At 48.7% G+C, this 22836-nt stretch overlaps 1 protein-coding gene across 2 annotated transcripts in view; it reads right to left on the bottom strand.

Annotated features, from left to right (window-relative positions):
- LOC140188527 (transmembrane protein 52-like) overlaps positions 1 to 22836 on the bottom strand; it is a 64998-nt gene that overhangs the window by 8222 nt on the left and 33940 nt on the right. Inside the window, exons 1-2 of one of the 2 annotated variants that reach the window (XM_072244891.1) lie at positions 400 to 534; positions 274 to 323 (exon numbers count right to left, since the gene is read on the bottom strand). In XM_072244891.1, the coding sequence (XP_072100992.1) occupies positions 274 to 323; positions 400 to 456 (107 nt within the window). In that variant the 5' untranslated portion in view covers positions 457 to 534. Of the gene's footprint in view, positions 1 to 273; positions 324 to 399; positions 535 to 22836 lie in introns of those variants that run through there. The other variant, XM_072244893.1, reaches the window with a different exon arrangement.

Raw genomic sequence — 22836 nt, 5'->3', positions numbered from 1 at the left:
CCGGGTGGGAATCCCGGCAGGGATAGGTAGGGGGCGTCCCGGTAGGGATAGGTAGGGGGCGTCCCGGTAGGGATAGGTAGGGGGTGTCCCGGTAGGGATAGGTAGGGGGCGTCCCGGTAGGGATAGGTAGGGGGCGTCCCGGTAGGGATAGGTAGGGGGTGTCCCGGTAGGGAATCCCGGCAGGGATAGGTAGGGGGCGTCACGGTAGGGATAGGTAGGGAGTGTCCCGGCAGGGATAGGTAGGGGGCGTCCCGGTAGGGATCGTAGTCTCACCTGTCCGGTTCCTGATCTTCTCCGCATTTCTGAGCTTCGATGACGATGGCCTGGAGAAGAAAATAAAAGACGATGAAAAATGAGCCGAGCAGGGCCAGTGAGCGAAGTTCAGTGTCCAGCACTCACATGAAAGAAGCTGAGGAGTAGCAGAGCTGGGTTGGTCACGGAGAAACTGTTCGCCATCCCTCGGTTTCCGACCTTGTCACTGACTCAACACCGACACTTCCCGCTGTTCCACCGCCAATAACCCGCCCCGGGGTATTTATAACCTTCCGCCCCTCCCTCTGCCTCCGCCGCCCAGCAAGCGTCAGCAAAACCAGAGGGGAGGGGTGGAACGAACGGGTGGTGGGAGGAGGGGAGGAGGAGAGGAGGGGAGGAGGGGAGGAGGAGAGGAGGGGAGGAGGGGAGGAGGAGAGGAGGAGAGGAGGAGAGGAGGGTGGGGGAGGAGGAGAGGAGGGTGGGGGAGGGGGGGAGGAGGAGAGGAGGGTGGGGGAGGGGGGGAGGAGGAGAGGAGGGTGGGGGAGGGGGGGAGGAGGAGAGGAGGGTGGGGGAGGAGGGGAGGAGGAGAGGAGGGTGGGGGAGGAGGGGAGGAGGGGAGGAGAGGAGGGTGGGGGAGGAGGGGAGGAGAGGAGGGTGGGGGAGGAGGGGAGGAGAGGAGGGTGGGGGAGGAGGGGAGGAGGGGGGGAGGAGGGGAGGAGGGGGGGAGGAGGGGAGGAGGGGAGGAGGGGGGGAGGAGGGGAGGAGGGGAGGAGGGGAGGAGGGGAGGAGGGGGGAGGAGGGGAGGAGGGGGGGAGGAGGGGAGGAGGGGGGGAGGAGGGGAGGAGGGGGGGAGGAGGGGAGGAGGGGAGGAGGAGAGGAGGGTGGGGGAGGAGGGGAGGAGGAGGGGAGGGTGGGGGAGGAGGGGAGGAGGGGGGGAGGAGGGGGGGAGGAGGGGAGGAGGGGGGGAGGAGGGGAGGAGGGGGGGAGGAGGGGAGGAGGAGAGGAGGGTGGGGGAGGAGGGGAGGAGGAGAGGAGGGGAGGAGAGGAGGGTGGGGGAGGAGGGGAGGAGAGGAGGGTGGGGGAGGAGGGGAGGAGGGGAGGAGAGGAGGGTGGGGGAGGAGAGGAGGGGAGGAGAGGAGGGTGGGGGAGGAGAGGAGGGGAGGAGAGGAGGGTGGGGGAGGAGGGTGGGAGAGGAGGGGAGGAGAGGAGGGGAAGAGGGGAGGGGAGGAGAGGAGGGTGGGGGAGGGGAGGGAAGGAGGGGGGTGGGGGAGGGAAGGAGGGTGGGGGAGGGAAGGAGGGTGGGGGAGGAGGGAAGGAGGGGAGGAGGGGGAGGGTGGGGGGAGGGGGAGGAGGGAAGGAGGGTGGGGGAGGGGGAGGAGGGAAGGAGGGTGGGGGAGGATGGGAGGAGGAGAGGGGAGGGGAAAGGGGGAAAGGGAGAGGGGGTAGTGGGGGGTGGGAGAGGGGGTAGTGGGGGGTGGGAGAGGGGAGAGTAGGGGAGGGGGAGAGGGAAGGGGAGTGAGGGGAGGGGAAGGGGAGGGAATGGGGGAGGGGCGAGTGAGGGGGAGGTGTGTGGGGACTGAGGGGGAAGGATGGGGAGTGAGGGAGGGGAGGTGGGGAGGGGGGAGGGGAAGATGGGAGTGAGGGGGAGGGGTGGGGGAAGTATGGTGGAAGGGGAGGGGGAGTGGGGTGGAGGGGAGGGGCAGTGGAGAGCAAGAGGATTGGGGTGGATAGGGAGTGGGAGAAGTGGGGGAGGTGGGAGTGGGGTGGAGAGGGTAATGGGGTGGGGGAGTGGAGGAGAGGTGGAGTGGGGGAATTGGAGGGGAGGGAGAGGGGAGGGAGAGGGGAGGGAAGGTGGTAGTGGGGTGGAGGGGGAGTGAGGGAAGTGGGGGAGGGGAGGGTAGGGGAGAGAAGGTGGGAGTGGTAGTGGGGTGGAGGGGTGTGGGTGGAGGGGTGTGGGTGGAGGGGTGTGGGGAGAGGGGTGGAGGGGGAGTGGGGGAAGTGGGGGAGGGGAGGGGAGAGAAGGTGGGAGTAGTAGTGGGGTGGAGGGGAGGAGGTGAATGGAGTGAGGGATGGAGGGGGGTGTGGGGAGGTGGGGTGGATGGTGGAGTGTGCTGTGAGAGAGAGTTGGGGGGTGGGGAGTGCGGGACGGAGAGGTAGGTGGGTGGGTGGAGGGTGCTGCGAGAAGGTGGAGTGAGGGTTAGTGGGGATAGGAAGGGGAGGATTGGTGAATGAGTGAGTGAGGCAGCCAAGGAGGTGGGTGGGGCAAGGAGAGAGAGAGGAAGTGGGGCAGGGTAAGGGGAGAGGGGAGTGGATTTCAGGAAGTAGAGATGGGGGACAAGGGGAAAAGGGGAAGGGGAGTAAGGAGGAAATGAATGGGGGGAGGGATTATGGAGGTGGGGAAGGGAGAAAGGGAGACGGTGAGGAGGGTAGGGAGGGAGAGCAAGGCAGAAATGAGCAGGAAGGTAGAAGGATGGGGAGAAGGTGGGTGGGGGATGTGGAGGGAGGTGATGTTTTAGGGTGGCTGAGGAGCAGGGGAGATGGGTGGATGGGGTAGGGAGGGAGAGGTGAGTGTAGGTGATTTATGGGGTGGTGATGGGGCTGATACAGTGGAGTGGGAATTGGAGAGTGTTGGGATGGTGAAGTTGTGTAGGGTTGGGTGTATGGAGGGATAATAAATCAGCCATGATGGAATGGTGGATCAGACTCGATAGGCCAAGTAGCCTAATTCTGCTCCTATGTCTTATGTTGTGAAGGAATTGGGGAGGTGTGACAACAGGGATTGTTGGGTGTTGGGGATTTGTGGTTGTGATGTGTGGGGATTCTGGGCTGAGAGTCAGTGAGTGGGATTGTTTATTCTTGTGGGCGGAGGGGGGGTGGTTTGGTTACTTTGTTGTGTGAAGGTGGTCTTGCACCTGTCACGGTGTAATTTGCCACAGAAGATTGTGAATAATTTCTACTTCTATTCTCTCTTCAGGACCTCCTCCCTTTTCCTACCCACGTTGTTGGCACCAGTATGTACCAAGACTTCTGGCTGTTCACCCTCTGCCTTTAGAAACCTGTGTACCCAGTCAGAGATATCTTTCACCCTGGCACCTGGGAGGCAACATATATAGGTGTCTCTTCCACAGCCACAGAATCTCCTGTCTTCTCCTCTCACTATGGAATCTCCTTTCACTACTGCACCCCTCTTCTCCCCACTTCCCTTCTGAGCCAACGAAGCAGACTCAGAGCCAGAAACATGGTCTCTCCCTGGTAGGTCATTTCCCCCCAACAGTGTCCAAATTATTGAGTGGAACAGCCACAGGAGCACTCTACACTGTTTGCCCTTTCCCACTCCTGACAGTCACCTGCCTCTTGCAACCTTAGAGTGACTGTAGCACCCATCTATCACCTCCTCATTTCCCCTTATCGAGCTGCAGCTCCAGTTCCTTAACATGGTCTCTAAGGAGCGGCATCTCAATGCACTATGTGTAGATGTAGTTATCAGGGGGACTGGAGGTCTATCAGAATTTCCGCATCTCACACAAAGAATATGCCACTGACCCTGGACTCATTCTCACCGCTCTAGTTACGTACTAATAGACAGAGAGAGAGAAAAAAATGATGTTGCGGTGTTCACCAAGCTTGGCAATTAGCTTGCAGATGTTTAATCACCATTTGAAGTTACATCCTCAGTACACAGTTATTGGTGTTTCTCTCTTGTCAGAAGTTTGGTGGTGCTGCATTGAAAAAATTACTAGTAGCTTGCTTAAAGCCTTTACCTATTCATGCTCAAGCATGCTGAGCCAAAGCCTGACCACTCTAACACTGCCCACTCCCACAATGGCCACTCTGCTCACACCTCACTTCTTTTTATTGGCCTCTGCTGAGTGCCTAAGAGATTGTTGTGACTGAAGCCTGCCGAAAGGCCCCAAGCTCTTTTTAAATCTTGTGCTGCCTCAACCAAACAAACACTTTCTCACAGTGATTGCAATGCACCCAATAATCCATTTTGTCCATTTTCTCTGATCTTGGGCAGAAAAATATGCTCTTAAAGTCCACGTGTCATCAGATATAGAATACTTAGCAGTCCAGCACAGTATAGGCACTTTGGCTGTGCTGACATTTCAAACTACTTTACAATCAATCTAACCCTTCTCTCCTAAATAGCTCTCTGTTTTTCTATCATCCATGTGCCTAGCTAAGAGTCTTTGAAATGTTCCTAGTGTATCAGCCTCTACCACTATCCCCATAAGGGCATTTCACACACCTGTTTATAAAAGAAAATCACCTCTGATGAACCTCCCTATATTTTTCTCCGATTGCCTTGAGATTATGCCCCTTGTATTAGCCATTTCCACTCTGGGGGAAAAGATTCTGGCTATCGACTTGATCTATGCCTCTTACCATCTTATACCAGGCCACGGTCTCTTCTTGCTGCTGCCATCAGGAAGGAGGTACAGGAGCCTCAAGTCCCTTATCACAAGGTTCAGGAACAGTTATTACCCCTCAGCCATCAGGCTCTTGAACCAGAGGGGATAACTTCACTCAACTTAACCCCAATACTGAACTGATTCCACAAGGACTCTAGGACTGGTGTTCTGGATATTTATTGCTTGCTTATTTATCTATCTACCTATATACCTATTCATTCATTCATTCATTTTCTTTCTGTATTTGCAGTTTGTTGTCTTTTGCACATTGGCTGTTTGTCGAGCTCTGTGTTTTTCATTGGTTTTATTGTGTTCCTTTCCATTTACTGCAAATGCCCATTAAAAAATCTTACGGCAGTATGTGAAACATAGAAACATAGAAAACCTACAGAACAATACAGGACCTTCAGCCCACAAAGTTGTGCCGAACATGTCCCTACCTTAGAAATTACTAGGCTTACCCATAGCCCTCTATTTTTCTAAACTCCATGTACCTATCCAAAAGTCTCTTAAAAGACCCTATCATATCCGCCTCCACCACTGTTGCCAGCAGCCCATTCCATGCACTCACCACTCTCTGAGTAAAAAACTTACCCCTGACATCTCCTCTGTACCTACTCCCCAGTACCTTAAACCTGTGTCCTTTTGTGACAACCATTTCAGCCCTGGGAAAAAGCCTCTGACTATCCACACGAACAATACCTCTCATCATCTTATACACCTCTATCAGGTCACCTCTCATCCTCCGTCGCTCCAAAGAGTGGCCGTGTTCACTAAACCTGTTTTCATAAGGCATGCTCCCCGATCCAGGCAACATCATTGTAAATCTCCTCTGCACCCTTTCTATGGCTTCCACATCCTTCCTGTAGTGAGGTGACCAGAACTGAGCACAGTACTCCAAGTGGGGTCTGACCAGGGTCCTATATAGCTGCAACATTACCCCTCGGCTCCTAAATTCAATTCCACAATTAATGAAAGCCAATACACCGTATGCCTTCTTAACCACAGAGTCAACCTATGCAGCTGCTTTGAGTGTCCTATGGACTCGGACCCCAAGATCATATTTGACCTACCAAAATGAACCACCTCACACTTATCTGGGTTGAACTCCATCTGCCACTTCTCAGCCCAGTTTTGCATCCTATCAATGTTCTGCTGTAACCTCTGACACCCCTCCACACTATCCACAATACCCCCAACCTTTGTGTCATCAGCAAATTTACCAACCCATCCCTCCACTTCTTCATCGAGGTCATTTATAAAAATCATGAAGAGTAAGGGTCCCAGAACAGATCCCTGAAGCACACCACTGGTCAGCGGCTTCCATGCAGAATATAACCCTTCCACAACCACTCCTTGCCATCTGTGGGCAAGCCAGTTCTGGATCCACAAAGCAATGTCCCCTTGGATCCCATGCCTCCTTACTTTCTCTATAAGCCTTATCAAATGCCTTGCTGAAATCCATATACACTACATCTACTGCTCTTCCTTCATCAATGTGTTTAGTCTCATCCTTAAAAAAATGTGGTGACATATATATACTGTACTGTGATAATAAATTTATGTTCAACTCTGAACTTTATGAAATCATGTCTCATTGGATGGATGTTCATTGTAAAGGTTATTTCGTGGCAGTCAGTACCCAATGATTTAGTGATTCCTTTGACTTCAGACAGTTGGGAACCCCAGTGGAAGCTGATTAATGATGTGGAGGAGGGTGCATTCCTGCTGCCATGGCCGACATTTCTCTTTCAATCAAAATAGTTAATGTGTTACTAACTTTGTGAGATCCCATAATGCATCAATTGGTTGCCATCACAACAATGCCAGCAGTTGGAAAATATTGCACTATCTGTAAGACTGATGAATGCTCTGGGGGGAGATGTGAATAGTGCAGTACAATACAATCAGAATTATGTGTCGTGAAATTTGTTAACTTAGCAGCAGCAGTTCAATGCAATACGTAATATCGAAGAAGAAAAAGATAGTAACAAATAAGTAAATCAATTACAGCATATGTATATTGAATAGATTAAAATCGTGCAAAAAAGAAATAATATATATTTAAAAACTGAGGTACTGTTCAAGAGTTCAATGTCTGTTTAGGAATCGGATGGCAGAGGGGAAGAAGCTGTTCCTGAATTGCTGAGTGTGTGTCTTCAGGCTTCTGTACCTCCTGCTTGATGTTAACAGTGAGAAAAGGGCATGCCCTGGGTGCTGGAGGTTCTTAATACTGGACGCTGCCTTTCTGAGACACCAGTCCTTGAAGATGTCCTGGGTACTTTGTAGGCTAGTACCCAAGATGGAGCCGACTAAATTTACAACCCTCTGCAGCTTCTTTTGGTCCTGTGCAGTAGCCCCTCCATACCAGACAGTGATGCAGCCTGTCAGAATGCTCTCCACGGTACATCTATAGAAGTTTTTGAGTGTATTTGTTGACAAACCAAATCTCTTCAAACTCCTAATGAAGTATAGTCACTGTCTTGCATTCTTTATAACTGCATTGATATGTTGGGACCAGTTTAGGTCTTCAGAGATCTTGACACCCAGGAACTTGAAACTGCTCACTCTCTCCAGTTCTGATCTCTCTATGAGGATTGGTATCTGTTCCTTTGTCTTACCCTTCCTGAAGTCTGAGATTCTACCAACAACAGTTGTATCATCAGCAAATTTATAGATGGTACTTGAGCTCTGCCTAGCCACACAGTCATGAGTATGTAAAGAGTAGAGCAGTGGGCTAAGCACACACCCCTGAGGTGCAGCAGTGTTGATCGTCAGCGAGGAGGAGATATTATCGCCAATCCGCACAGATTGTGGTCGTCCGGTTAGGAAGTCAAGGATCCAATTGCAGGAGGAGGTAAAGAGTCCCAGGTTCTGTAACTTCTCAATCAGGATTGTGGGAATGATGGTATTAAGTGATGAGCTATAGTCGATGAACAGCATCCTGACATAGGTGTTTGTATTGTTCAGGTGGTCTAAAGCCGTGTAAGAGCCATTGAGATTGTGTCTGCAGTTGACTTACTGTGGTGATAGGCAAACTGCAGTGGGTCTCGGTCCTTGCTGATGCAGGAGTTCAGTAGAGTCTCGGACTAGAGGGCACAGCCTCAGAATAGAAGGAAGTCCATATAGAATGGAGATGAGGTGGTATTTCTTCAGCCAGTGTGTGGTGAATCTTTGGAATTCATTGCTAGAGACAACTGTGGAAGCTAAATCACTGAGTATATTTAAAGCAGAGGTTGAAGGGTTCTTGATTATTCAGGGCATCAAAGATTACGGAGAGAAGACAGGAGAATGGGGTTGAGAAGAATAATAAATCAGCCGTGATGAAATGGTGGAGCAGACTCAATGGGCCGAATGGCCTAATTCTGCTTCTATGTCTTATGGTCTTAAAAGCAAGGTTAAATAAATAGGTTTTGAATTGCTGTTTAAAAGTGTCAACTGAGTCTACCTCCCTTATAGTTTTAGGTACTGAATTTCACAGTTTAGGAGCATAGGTCAGAAAAGCTGACCTGTCAATTATCTTTTGAGGGAGATGGTTTAAATTACAGAGACCAGTGGAAAAAGACCTGAGAGCTCGAGCAGGATATGTCCTGAGCTGTCCCATGTTAGTGGGTCCTGGGATCGTGTATCTGTGCAAACAGGAAGTATGAGTGCAGGTCAAACAGAGAGTCTGGAATTCATCAACATCAACTAGGTCAGGGGTTGATACCAAAGGTTGATTGGAAGTTCAAAAGTCAAATCCTGATGGCCAAATTCTGGTGACTGAAAGCCCAGAAACCTGTCCTGCATTCGTCGTCTTCTTCTTCTTAGCCCATCAGGGCATATGCTGCTGACTGCAGCTTGCCAGGGTCCTCTGTCCTGGGCATATGCTGCTGACTGCAGCTTGCCAGGGTCCTCTGTCCTGGGCATATGCTGATGACTGCAGCTTGCCAGGGTCCTCTGTCCTGGGCATATGCTGCTGACTGCAGCTTGCCAGGGTCCTCTGTCCTGGGCATATGCTGCTGACTGCAGCTTGCCAGGGTCCTCTGTCCTGGGCATATGCTGCTGACTGCAGCTTGCCAGGGTCCTCTGTCCTGGGCATATGCTGATGACTGCAGCTTGCCAGGGTCCTCTGTCCTGGGCATATGCTGCTGACTGCAGCTTGCCAGGGTCCTCTGTCCTGGGCATATGCTGCTGACTGCAGCTTGCCAGAGTCCTCTGTCCTGGGCATATGCTGCTGACTGCAGCTTGCCAGGGTCCTCTGTCCTGGGCATATGCTGCTGACTGCAGCTTGCCAGGGTCCTCTGTCCTGGGCATATGCTGCTGACTGCAGCTTGCCAGGGTCCTCTGTCCTGGGCATATGCTGCTGACTGCAGCTTGCCAGAGTCCTCTGTCCTGGGCATATGCTGCTGACTGCAGCTTGCCAGGGTCCTCTGTCCTGGGCATATGCTGCTGACTGCAGCTTGCCAGGGTCCTCTGTCCTGGGCATATGCTGCTGACTGCAGCTTGCCAGGGTCCTCTGTCCTGGGCATATGCTGCTGACTGCAGCTTGCCAGGGCCCTCTGTCCTGGGTTGATAGAAGGTTAGTTGGCCCTGTGGCTTCTGCTTTCACCACACGACTTCATCCATCTTCTAGGTGAAGATCCTTCTTCTCCCAGGGATGCAGCCTTTGGAGATTCTGTTTGTGTTTCTGTGGCTCTAGGTTTTTACGGGAAGTAGTTGCTACCCCGTGCCCAACCATCCTCCTTTTGCAACCCAGCTTGGGACCGTCCATGCTGGTGTTTCTGTACTTTGCAAGTAGACTACAATGTGTTTTGTTCTGTGTTCATTGATCCCACCTGCTCCGACTTTTGAATGGGTGGGCAAGGAGGAGAGGTAGCGTATTGCTTTGTAGACACAAGTTCTTTTGGAGAAGAGGCCACTTGTCCTGAGGTATCATTTACCAGAGTGGTGTATATATAAACTCTCATCTGTCGTCATTTCAGACATCCTGCTGGGTCCCGCAGGATCCCCACTTCCTCCACCTGCATGTTTGGATGTGGACAGGAATGTTCAAACTAATCATTTTCTGGAATGGTTTCAGTTCTTGCAGCAGACAGGCTCACCACAGGACTGGACTGGCAGCAGTGTGGAGGATCCCAGCCAAGGTAAGGCGCCCACAAAAGGGCTAGATGCAATTTCTAAATCAGAATCAGGTTTAATATCATTGGCATATGTCATGAAATTTGTTGTTTTGCGGCACCAGTACATTGCAATACAGAATAATAAAAAACTATAAAATTACAATAAGAAATTTAAAAAAATTATTTGAAGGAGCATGCCTTATGAGAATAGGTTGAGTGAACTCGGCCTTTTCTCATTGTCGCGATGGAGGATGAGAGGTGACCTGACAGAGGTGTGTAAGATGATGAGAGGCATTGATCGTGTGGATAGTCAGAGGCTTTTCCCCAGGGCTGAAATGGCTAACACGAGAGGGCATAGTTCTAAGGTGCCTGGAAGTAGGTACAGAGGAGATGTCAGGGGTAAGTTTTTTACGCAGAGAGTGGTGAGTGTGTGGAATGGGCTGCCAGCGGCGGTGGTGGAGGCAGAAATGATAGGGTCTTTCTCATGGAGCTTAGAAAAATAGAGGGCTATGGGTAACTGTAGGTAATTTCTAAGGTGAGGACATGTTCGGCAGAGCATTGTGGGCCGAAGGGCCCGTATTGTGCTGTAGGTTTTCTATGTTTCTATTTTAAATAAGTAGTGCAAAAACAGAGAGGGGAAAATCTGTGGAATTCATTGCCACAGATGTCTGTGGAGGCCTAGTTATTGGGTAGATTTAGACCATAAGACATAGGAGCAGAGTTTGGCCATTCAGCCCATTGAGTCTGCTCCACCATTCCATCATGGCTGATCCCGGATCCCACTCAACCCCATACACCTACTTTCTCACCACATCCTGTGATGCTCTGACCGATTAGGAAGTGATCAACTTCCACCTTAAATATACTCACTAACTTGGCCTCCACTGCAGTCTGTGGCAGAGCATTCCACAGATTCACTGCTCTCTGGCTAAAAAAATTCCTCTGTACTTCTGTTCTAAAATGTTGCCCCTCAGTTTTGAGGCTGTGCCCTCTAGTTCTGGATGCCCGGACCAGAGGAAACATCCTCTCCATAACCACCCTATCTAGTCCTTCCAACATTCGGTAGGTTTCAATGAGATCCCCATGCATTCTTCTAAATTCCAGTGAGTACAGGCCCAAAGCTGCCAAATGCTCCTCATATGTTAACCCTTTCATTCTTGGAATCATCCTCGTGAACCTCCTCTGGACTCACTCCAATGACAACACATCCTTTCTGAGATATGGGGCCCAAAATTGTTGACAATACTCCAAGTGCGGCCTGACTAGTGTCTTATAAAGCCTCAGCATTATCTCGCAAACACGAGGAAATCTGCAGATGCTGGAATTTCAAGTAACATACATAAAAATTGCTGGTGAACGCAGCAGGCCAGGCAGCATCTCTAGGAAGAGGTACAGTCGATGTTTCGGGCCGAGACCCTTCGTCAGGACTAACTGTAAGAAGAAATAGTAAGAGATTTGAAAGTGGGACGGGGAGGGGGAGATCCGAAATGATAGGAGGAGACAGGAGGGGGAGGGATGGAGCCAAGAGCTGGACAGGTGATTGGCAAAAGGGATATGAGAGGATCATGGGACAGGAGGCCTAGGGAGAAAGAAAAGGGGGAGGGGAGGAGAAAAACCAGTGGGTGGGCAAGGGGCATAGTGAGGAGGACAGAGAAAGAAAAAGGAGAGAGAGAGAGAAAGAATGTGTGTATAAAAATAAAAAAAACAGATGGGGTATGAGGGGGAGGTGGGGCATTAGCCGAAGTTAGAGAAGTCAATGTTCATACCATCAGGTTGGAGGCTACCCAGACGGAATATAAGGTGTTGTTTCTCCAACCTGAGTGTGGCTTCATCTTTACGGTAGAGGAGGCCGTGGATAGACATGTCAGAATGTGAATGGGATGTGGAATTAAAATGTGTGGCCACTGGGAGATCCTGCTTTCTCTGGCGGACAGAGCGTAGGTGTTCAGCGAAATCATCTCCCAGTCTGCGTCGGGTCTCGCCAATATATAGAAGACCACATCGGGAGCACCGGACGCAGTATATCACCCCAGCCGACTCACAGGTGAAGTGTTGCCTCACCTGGAAGGACTGTCTGGGGCCCTGAATGGTGGTAAGGGAGGAAGTGTAAGGGCATGTGTAGCACTTGTTCCGCTTACAAGGATAAGTGCCAGGAGGTAGATCGGTGGGGAGGGATGGGGGGGACGAATGGACAAGGGAGTCGCATAGGGAGCGATCCCTGCGGAAAGCAGGGGGGAGGGAGGGAAAGATGTGCCTAGTGGTGGGATCCCGTTGGAGGTGGCAGAAGTTACGGAGAATTATATGTTGGACCCGGAGGCTGGTGGGGTGGTAGGTAAGGACAAGGGGAACCCTATTCCTAGTGGGGTGGCGGGAGGATGGGGTGAGAGCAGATGTGTGTGAAATGGGGGAGGTGCATTTGAGAGCAGAGTTGATGGTGGAGGTGCATTTGAGAGCAGAGTTGATGGTGGAGGAAGGGAAGCCCCTTTCTTTAAAAAAGCTATGCCTGTCTTTTTCTTGGCTTTGCGGAACAATCTATGTTCCAAACCTATTCTGGTATCTGTCCCCCACTTTACCTTCGCTACATCAACAACTGCATTGGCGCTGCTTCCTGCATGCATGCTGAGCTCATTGACTTCATTAACCTTGCCTCTAACTTTCACCCTGCCCTCAAGTTTTCCTGGTCCATTTCCGACATCTCCCTCCCCTTTCTAGATCTTTCTGTCTCTGTCTCTGTCTCTGGAGTCAGCTTATCTACTGATGTCTACTATAAGCCTACTGACTCTCACAGCTATCTGGACTATTCCTCTTCTCACCCTGTCTCTTGCAAAAATGCCATCCCCTTCTTGCAATTCCTCCATCTCCGTCACATCTGTTCTCAGGATGAGGCTTGTCATTCCAGGATGAAGGAGATGTCCTCCTTTTTTAAAGAAAGGGGCTTCCCTTCCTCCACCATCAACTCTGCTCTCAAACGCATCTCCCCCATTTCATGCACATCTGCTCTCACTCCATCCTCCCACCACCCCACTAGGAATAGGGCTCCCCTTGTCCTTACCTACCACCCCACCAGCCTCCGGGTCCAACATATAATTCTCCGTAACTTCCGCCACCTCCAACGGGATCCCACCACTAGGCACATCTTTCCTTTCCCCCTCCCCGCCGCTTTCCACAGGGATTTCTCCCTATGCGACTCCCTTGTCCATTTGTCCCCCCCATCTCTCCCCACCGATCTCCCTCCTGGCTCTTATCCTTGTAAGCGGAACAAGTGCTACACATGCCCTTACACTTCCTCCCTTACCACCATTCAGGGCCCCAGACAGTCCTTCCAGGTGAGGCAAAACTTCACCTGTGAGTCGGCTGGGGTGATATACTGCGTCCGGTGCTCCCGATGTGGCCTTCTATATATTGGCGAGACCCAACGCAGACTGGGAGATGATTTCGCTGAACACCTATGCTCTGTCCGCCAGAGAAAGCAGGATCTCCCGGTGGTCACACATTTTAATTCCATCCCATTCCCATTCTGATATGTCTATCCATAGCCTCCTCTACTGTAAGGATGAAGCCACACTCAGGTTGGAGGAATAACACTTTATATTCCGTCTGGGTAGCCTTCAACCTGATGGCATGAACATTGACTTCTCAAACTTCTGCTAATGCCCCACTTCCCCCTCGTACCCCATCCGTTATTTATTTATATACACACATTCTTTCTCTCTCTCCTTTTTCTCCCTCTGTCCCTCTGACTATACCCCTTGCCCATCCTCTGGGTTCACCCCCTTGTCTTTTCCTTCTCCCTAGGCCTGCTGTCCCATGATCCTCTCATATCCCTTTTGCCAATCACCTGTCCAGCTCTTGGCTCCATCCCTCCCCCTCCTGTCTTCTCCTATCATTTTGGATCTCCCCCTCCCCCTCCCACTTTCAAATCTCTTACTATCTCTTCTTTCAGTTAGTCCTGACGAAGGGTCTCAGCCCGAAACGTCGACTGTACCTCTTCCTAGAGATGCTGCCTGGCCTGCTGCATTCACCAGAAACTTGTATGTGTGTTGCTCAGCATTATCTCCTTGCTTTTATATTTTATTCCCCTTGTAATTAATGCCAACATTGCATTTGCCTTCTTTACCACAGACTCAACCTGTAAATTAAACTTCTGGAAGTCTTGCATGAGGACTCTTACGTCCCCTTGCACTCCTGATGTTTGAATTTTCTCCCCATCTAGATAATAGCTTGCTTTATTGTTCCTTTTACCAAAATGCATTATCATACAATTCAACAAAACTTCATTCTATCTGCCACTTTTTGTCCATTCTTCCAATCTGTCTAAGTCCTGCTGCAATCGCATTGCTTCCTCAGCACTACCTATTCCTCCACCTATCTTAGTATCATCTTCAAACTTTGCTACAAAGCCATCAATTCCATTATCCAAATCATTGACAAACAATGTGAAAAGTAGTGGTCCCAATACTGACCCCTGAGGAAGACCACTAGTCACCGGCAGCCAACCAGAAAAGGCCCCTTTCATTCCCACTCACAGCGTCCTAGCTGTCAGCTATTCTTCTATCTATGCCAATATTTTTCCTGTAATGCCATAGGATTTCATCTTGATAAGCAGCCTCATGTGTGGCACCTTATCAAATGCCTTCTGAAAATCTAAGTAAATGATATCCACCGTCTCTCCTTCATCCACCCTGCTTGTTACTTCCTCAAATAACTCTAACAGGTTGTCAGGCAAGACACCATGCTGACTTTGACTTATCTTATCATTAGTCTCCAAGAACCCCGAAACCTCATTCTAAATAATAAACTCCAACATTTTCCCAACCACTGAGGTTAGGCTAACTGGCCTATAATTTCCTTTCTTTTGCCTTCCTCCCTTCTCAAGGAGTGGAGTGACATTTGCAATCTTCTGGACCTCTGATTCTTGAAAGATCACGACCAATGCATCTGTTATCTCTTCAGCAACCTCTCTCGGGAATCTGGGATGTAGTACATCTGGTTCAGGTGACATATCCACCTTAAGACCTTTAAGTTTGCCTAGTGCCTTTTTCTTTGTAATAGCAACGTCACACACTCCTGCTCCCTGAGCAGAAGTTGGTAGGTTCTTGGTTAATCAGGGCATCAAAGGTTATGGTGAGAAGGTCAGAGGATGAAGTTGAGAGAGATAATAAATCAGCCATGATGGAATGGTGGAGCAGACTTGACAAGCCAAATTGCCTAATTCCTCTCCTATGTCTTATAGGCTTATGAATAGCGCCACTGCCTCTGCCTTTCCTGATGTTGCTGTATGGTCCATTTGGTGGATTGAGAATCCCTTGAGCCTGAGAGCTGTGTCTAGAAATGGGGGTGAGCCATGTCTCAATGAAACAGAACACAACAATTCCTCATTTCCCTCTGACACAGAATCTTGCCCTTAGGTCCTCCATTTTGTTCTCCAGCGACTGTACATTGCCCAGGAGGATGCTTTGGAGCGGTGGTCATGATGCCCATCACTTCAGTCTGGCCTGAAATCCCCCCAGTGACCTCCCTTTCTATGGTGGACATTTGGTTGGTTCCGAGTGCTGTAACTAGAGTCCTGAGACTCAGGTTCAAAGATTCAAAGTACATTTATTATCAAGGTATGTATGCAGTATACAACACTGAGATTTGCCTTTCCACAGACAGCTCAGTTCAGTTCAGTCCAGCACCACGTCTCTTGCTATCTGCAGTGCTAGTCTTCCCTGGTCAATACTGCACAGAACAACAACAAAAAAAGGAGTGACCAAAACCCAGAGATGCATAATAACATGGACAAGAACTACAGAGTCCCATCCACAAACCAAGCCAATGAAACCGTGCCCAAGACCTATGGACTTTGGCACCATCCTCTGGCAGCATTGAGTGAGAGATAGAGAAAGACAAACTGGGGTCTTCCTTAATTACAGTTGACTTCTTTGTGCCTTGTCATGTTCTTCACTCTCCACAGAATGTTGCAGAACCACCTTCCTGGCCGTTAGATCTCACTGTAGATCTCATCCACTCTGTAGTTTGCATGGAGCAACTGTGCAAAAAAAGCAGCTATTTGCATAACAGCTCCATGCAAATGGTTAGGTTGGAGCCACCATGAGAGCTGAGAACGCACTGAGGATCGAAGGTGACTGTGCTGCCCCAGAATGGACATGACAAGCCCTTTCACCAAAGGCACTACCACTTCCTTGACACCCCATACACCTCTACTCAGACTAAAGATAACACTATTAGATTGACCCTAATGCAATGATAACAATTAACCAATAAAATAGCCAGAGTGTTGTGACACTTGCTACAGAAAACTGGAAAGATACAGAAGGAACTGTACTGTAATTACTGATAAATTCAGTGAACAATTAACCAGTGGTTCCCAACGTTTGTTATGCCATGGACCACAATTTGAGAACCCATGAATTGCACAGATATGGATGATTTCTTAAAAGTATAAGCAAGCATTGGAAAGTTAAACTAGAAGGAAAATACAAGAAAAGTAACAATTCTACAGCCTAATCCCACAGGAACATTTTCTGAGGAAGTGCTTGAACCATTCAGAGGAATTAGGGAGTTATAATCAGTACTTCTATTCAAGGGTCCCTCTGACTATGGGGACTTTTGATACCATCTGTCAGGTTACAGGGACTGCTCATGACCTGCAAGAGAACAGTGCATGGGATATGAATGCTGAACCAATAAATGAACACTTTGTTCCTTTGGTCATATATTCACGCTGTAAATAATATCTGAAGGTAACTCTTGGTAATTAATGTGAAGGTGAATAAAACTAGCTGTAAATGCTATAGTTGGTGCGCATTTCCTGGAACCAGAAAGGTTCGCAGTCTGTGAGAAGCCTGTTGCACTTTGCAATGATGAATAAGTGATTGCGAGCAGTCACACTGCATGCCGGAGATTCCGATCAATCAATGTGTTTGGATTTCACACCCTCCATTCATCGCTGGCAGCACACTGACTTCCGCCAGACTCACATTCAACCTCTGTACTTTATGAAAGGTGAGTCCTGTTATCACAGTGACCATGTAATTCATGCCCAGAGATGGCTCTGCCATTACTCAGCAAGAAGTGGATCAGCAAAGAAGGGTGTGGAGGTTTTGGAGGTTCACCAGGGCGCTGCCTGGACGAGAGGGATTGTGTTACAGAAAGGTGCTGAAAAAGGGCCAGGAGCATCATGAATGATCCCACCCACCCTGCTCATGGACTGTTTGTCCCACTCCCATCAGGGAGAAGGCTACGTAGCATCCACACCAGGACCACCAGACTCAAAAACAGATACTTTCCCCAAGCAGTGAGGCTGATCAACACCTCCACCCACTAACCCACCCCTCCACACCCCAACCACCACTACTTTATCATTTCCTGTCAGAGTCTCCTTATGTACAGACACTCCTGTGCCTAGAGTCACATTATGGACATACAATCAAGGTATATAAATTTTCTAATGTATTTATGTTTATCTTTATCTTATTGTGGTTTGTTTGTGCTGCTTCAGAAATGGAGTAACAATAATTTTGTTCTCCTTTACACTTGTGTACTGGAATTGACATTAAATAATCTTGAATTCAGGGAGAGATTGGACAAACTTGGGTTGGATTATCTGGAGTAGCAGAAACTGAGGGGAGATCTGATAGAGGTTTATAAGATTATGAGAGGCACAGAGAGAGTAGACAGACTGTATCTTTTCCCCAGGGTTAAAATGTCTAATACCAGAGGGCATACATTTTCTTAGAATAGTACAGCACAGTACAGTCCCTTCGGCCCACATTGTTGTGCCGACCCTCAAACCCTGCCTCCCATATAATCCCCCCACCTTAAATTCCTCCATATACTTGTCAAGAAGTCTCTTAAATTTCACTAGTGTATCTGCCTTCACCACTGACTCAGGCAGTGCATTCCACGCACCAACCACTCTCAGAGTAAAAAACCTTTCTCTAATATCCCCCTTGAACTTCCCACCTCTTACCTTAAAACCATGTCCTCTTGTATTGAGCAGTGGTGCCCTGGGGAAGAGGCGCTGGCTATCCACTCTATCTATTCCTCTTATTATCTTGTACACCTCTATCATGTCTCCTCTCATCCTCCTCCTCTCCAAAGAGTAAAGCCCCAGCTCCCTTAATCTCTGATCATAATGCATACTCCCTAAACCAGGCAGCATCCTGGTAAATCTCCTCTGTACCCTTTCCGATGTTTCCACATCCTTCCTATAGTGAGGCGACCAGAACTGGACACAGTACTCCAAGTGTGGCCTAACCAGAGTTTTATAGAGCTGCATCATTACCTCGCGACTCTTAAACTCTATCCTTCGACTTATGAAAGCTAACACCCCATAAGCTTTCTTAACTACCCTACCTACCTGTGAGGTAACTTTCAGGGATTTGTGGACATGTACCCCCAGATCCCTCTGCTCCTCCATACTTCCAAGTATCTTGCCATTTACTTTGTACTCTGCCTTGGAGTTTGTCCTTCGAAAGTGTACCACCTCACACTTCTCCGGGTTGAACTCCATCTGCCACTTCTCAGCCCACTTCTGCAACCTATCAATGTCTCTCTGCAACCTTCAACAATCCTCTACACTATCTACAACATCACCAACCTTTGTGTCGTCTGCAATCTTGCCAACCCACCCTTCTACCCCCACATCTAGATCGTTAGTAAAAATCACAAAAAGTAGAGGTCTCAGAACAGATCCTTGTGGGACACCACTAGTCACAATCCTCCAATCTGAATGTACTCCCTCCACCATGACCCTCTGCCTTCTGCAGGCAAGCCAATTCTGAATCCACCTGGCCAAACTTCCCTGGATCCCATGCCCTCTGACTTCCTGAATAAGCCTACTGTCTGGAACCTTGTCAAATGCCTTACTAAAATCCATATAGATCACATCCACTGCACTACCCTCATCTATATGCCTGATCACCTCCTCAAAGAACTCTATCAGGCTTGTTAGACACGATCTGCCCTTCACAAAGCCGTGCTGACTGTCCCTGATCAGATCATGATTCTCTAAATGCACATAGATCCTATCTCTAAGAATCTTTTCCAACAGCTTTCCCACCACAGACGTAAGGCTCACTGGTCTATAATTACCCGGACTATCCCTGCTACCTTTTTTGAACAAGGGGACAACATTCGCCTCCCTCCAATTCTCCGGTACCATTCCCGTAGACAATGAGGACATAAAAATCCTGGCCAGACGCTCAGCAATCTCTTCCCTCACCTCGTGGGGCAGCCTGGGGAATATTCTGTCAAACCCCGGGGACTTATCTGTCCTAATGTATTTTAATAGCTCCAACACCTCCTCTGCCTCAATATCAACATGCTCCAGAACATCAACCTCACTCATATTGTCCTCACCGTCATCAAGTTCCCTCTCATTGGTGAATACCGAAGAGAAGTATTCATTGAGGACCTCGCTCACTTCCACAGCCTCCAGGCACATCTTCCCACCTTTATCTCTAATCGGTCCTACCTTCACTCCTGTCATCCTTTTGTTCTTCACATAATTGAAGAATGCCTTGGGGTTTTCCTTTACCCTACTCACCAAGACCTTCTCATGCCCCCTTCTTGCTCTCCTCAGCCCCTTCTTAAGCTCCTTTCTTGCTTCCTTATATTCCTCAATAGACCCATCTGATCCCTGCTTCCTAAACCTCATGTATGCTGCCTTCTTCCACCCGACTAGATTTTCCACCTCACTTGTCACCCATGGTTCCTTCACCCTACCATTCTTTATCTTCCTCACCGGAACAAATTTATCCCTAACATCCTGCAAGAGATCTCTAAACATCAACCACACATCCACAGTACATTTCCCTGCAAAAACATCATCCCAATTCACACCCGCAAGTTCTAGCCTTATAGCCTCATAATTTGCCCTTCCCCAATTAAAAATTTTCCTGTCCTCTCTGATTTTATCTTTTTCCATGATAATCCTAAAGGCCAGGGAGTGGTGGTCACTGTCCCCCAGATGCTCACCCACTGAGAGATCTGTGACCTGACCCGGTTCGTTACCTAATACTAGATCTAGTACGGCATTCTCCCCAGTCGGCCTGTCAACATACTGTGACAGGAGTCCATCCTGGACACACTTAACAAACTCTGCCCCATCCAAACCCTTGGAACTAATCAGGTACCAATTAATATTAGGGAAGTTAAAGTCACCCATGCTAACAACCCTGTTATTTTTGCACCTTTCCGAAATCTGCCTCCCAATCTGTTCCTCTGTATCTCTGCTGCTACAAGGGGGCCTATAGAATACCCCCAATAGAGTAACTGCTCCCTTCCTGTTCCTGACTTCCACCCATACTGACTCAAAAGAGGATCCTGCTACATTACCCACCTTTTCTGTAGCTGTAATAGTATCCCTGACCAGTAATGCCACCCCTCCTCTCCTTTTACCCCCTCTCTATCCCTTTTAAAGCACTGAAATCCAGGAATATTGAGAATCCATTCCTGCCCTGGTACCAGCCAAGTCTCTGTAATTGCCACTACATCATAATGCCATGTATGTATCCAAGCTCTCAGTTCATCACCTTTGTTCCTGATGCTTCTTGCATTGAGGTACACACATTTCAGCCCTTCTACCTTCCTACCTTTACACCGTTTATTCTGCTTCTCTTTCCTCAAAGCCTCTCTGCATGTTAGATCTGGCTTTACTCCATGCACTTCTTTCACTGCTCTATCGCTCTGGGTCCCATCCCCCTCGCAAATTAGTTTAAACCCTCCCGAACCATGCTAGCAAACCTACCTGCAAGGATATTGCTCCCCCTCGAGTTCAGGTGCAACTCATCCAATCTGTACAGGTCCCACCTTCCCCAGAACAGATCCCAATCATCCAAGAATCTAAAACCCTGCTCCCTGCACCAACTCCTCAGCCACACATTCAACTGCCATCTCCTCCAATTCTTACCATCTCTGTCACGTAGCACTGGCAGCAATCCTGAGAACGCCACCCTTGAGGTCCTGTTCTTCAGCCTCCTGCCTAGTTCCCGAAACTCACACTTCAGGACCTCATCCCTCTTCCTGCCTATGTCATTGGTACCAACATGTATCACGACTTCTGGTTGCTTTCCCTCTCGTACCAGGATGTCGTGCACCCGGTCAGAGACATCCCGGACCCTGGCACCCGGGAGGCAACAAACCATACGGGTGTCCTTCTCACGTCCACAAAATCTCCTGTCTGCTCCCCTGACTATAGAGTCTCCAATGACGACAGCTCTCCCCTTCTCTGTCCCACCCTTCTGCACCACAGGGTCAGACTCAGTGCCCGAGGCCCTGCCACCGTGGCTCACACCTGGTCGTTCGTCCCCGCCAACAGTATCCAGGATGGTAAACTTATTATTCAGGGGAATGGCTACAGGGGTGCTCTGCACTACCTGTCTGCTCACCTTCGCTTCCCCTGCCTCTGACTGTCACCCAGCGACCTGCTTCCGACAGCCTAGGTGTGACTACCTCCTTGTAGCTCTCATCTATGACTGCCTCATTCTCCCTTCTGAGTCGAAGGGCACCCAGCTGCTGCTCCAGATTCCTAACATTGTCTTCCAGATCGCCCAGCCGCATTTAAGGTGAGAGGTACAAGTTCAAAAGAGATGTGAGGTGCAAGTTTTTTTTTACCCAGAGAGTTGTAGGTGCCTGGAATGCATTACCAGGGGTGGGGTGGGGGCAGATACAATGGAGGCATTAGAAAGGTTCTTAGGCACTCTGTAATTCCACCGTTATCAAGCTCCTGTATGAAAAAATGGACTCTTGGCCGCACAATCTACTTTATGATCTTGCACTTTAACATTTATCTGCCCTGCACTCTTTCACAAGCTTCGACACTTTACTCTGCATTGTTATTGTTTTATCTTGCTCTACTTCAATGCACTGTGTAATGATCTGACCTGTAGGAACAGTATATGAGACGAGCTTTTCACTGTATATCAGTACATATGACAATAATAAACCAGTATCAATACATGAATGTGCAGAGAATGGAAGGATATGGACATTGTGTAGGCAAAAATGATTAACTGAGCATTTAATTATTAATTTAATAAGTCCGGCGCAAAATTGTGGGATGAAGGGCCTGTTCCTGTGCTGTATTGTTCCATGTTCTATGTTCTATGTTCTACCTTAATGATAGAGCACTACAGAAGTCTAGAAGTTGAGAAACTTGTTCTAACAATTCAAGTTTGTCAATCAGCTGAAATATTTGAATTCTGTACTTTATGCAAATCAATGGGATATTTTCAGATGTCTTTCGTAAAATTCTCATTCCTTATTTTCATTATTGCTGTGTCATTTTGTTTAGCTTTGTTTGAATGATTTACTGAATGGACTTCCTCTTTCAAATCCTTCATTTTGATAAGGTTTTGGAAACAGTTTACATTCTCATTATGCTGTGGTATTTTATCACCAATTCTGTACAAAAATAATCTTGTTGAAATATTTGTACATGTTGCTCCTTTCCCCCATTCTTGGTTTTATTTTCACACCAATCTGTTCCAGTTTAATGTTGTTTACTCTGTCTAGACCACTGCGGTTTTACATTTACACAGCATGTCATATTTCTGAAGCATATTCACTTATCTTTGACAGGTTAAGATATGTGACCAGCACCTGGGAGCTGATATTATCACTGTGTGTGGGTGTGAGCTGAACTTTTAAAGAAGTTTAGGTTCTGGGTGCGTCAATAAAGGTATAAGATTCAACACTTGGAACTTGTTAGACTTTAACATGTTGCAGGTTTTGCACATGGATGCAGCACAGCATAATGGTTACTGCCACGCTTTCCAGCCCCAGTGACCCTGTTTCATGTCCTGCTGCTGTCTGTAAGGAGTTTGTAGACTATCCATGTTACTGTGGGGGGTTCTTCCAGGTGCTCCAGTTTCCTCCCACGGGTGAGCTGTGGGCATGGCATGTTGGCACAGGAAGCACTTGCGGGCAGCCCCAGCACATTCTCAGACTGTTGGTTGTTACTGCAAAACAACACATTTCACTGTATGCTTTGTCGATTTGATGTACGTGTGACAAATAATGCTAATCTTTACAGACGGGGCCAGTAACATCATGAAGGATCC

The sequence above is a fragment of the Mobula birostris genome, chromosome 27, assembly GCF_030028105.1.
Source record: "Mobula birostris isolate sMobBir1 chromosome 27, sMobBir1.hap1, whole genome shotgun sequence".
Classification (NCBI taxonomy): domain Eukaryota; kingdom Metazoa; phylum Chordata; class Chondrichthyes; order Myliobatiformes; family Myliobatidae; genus Mobula; species Mobula birostris.
This window is presented reverse-complemented; position numbering and strand designations above follow the sequence as displayed.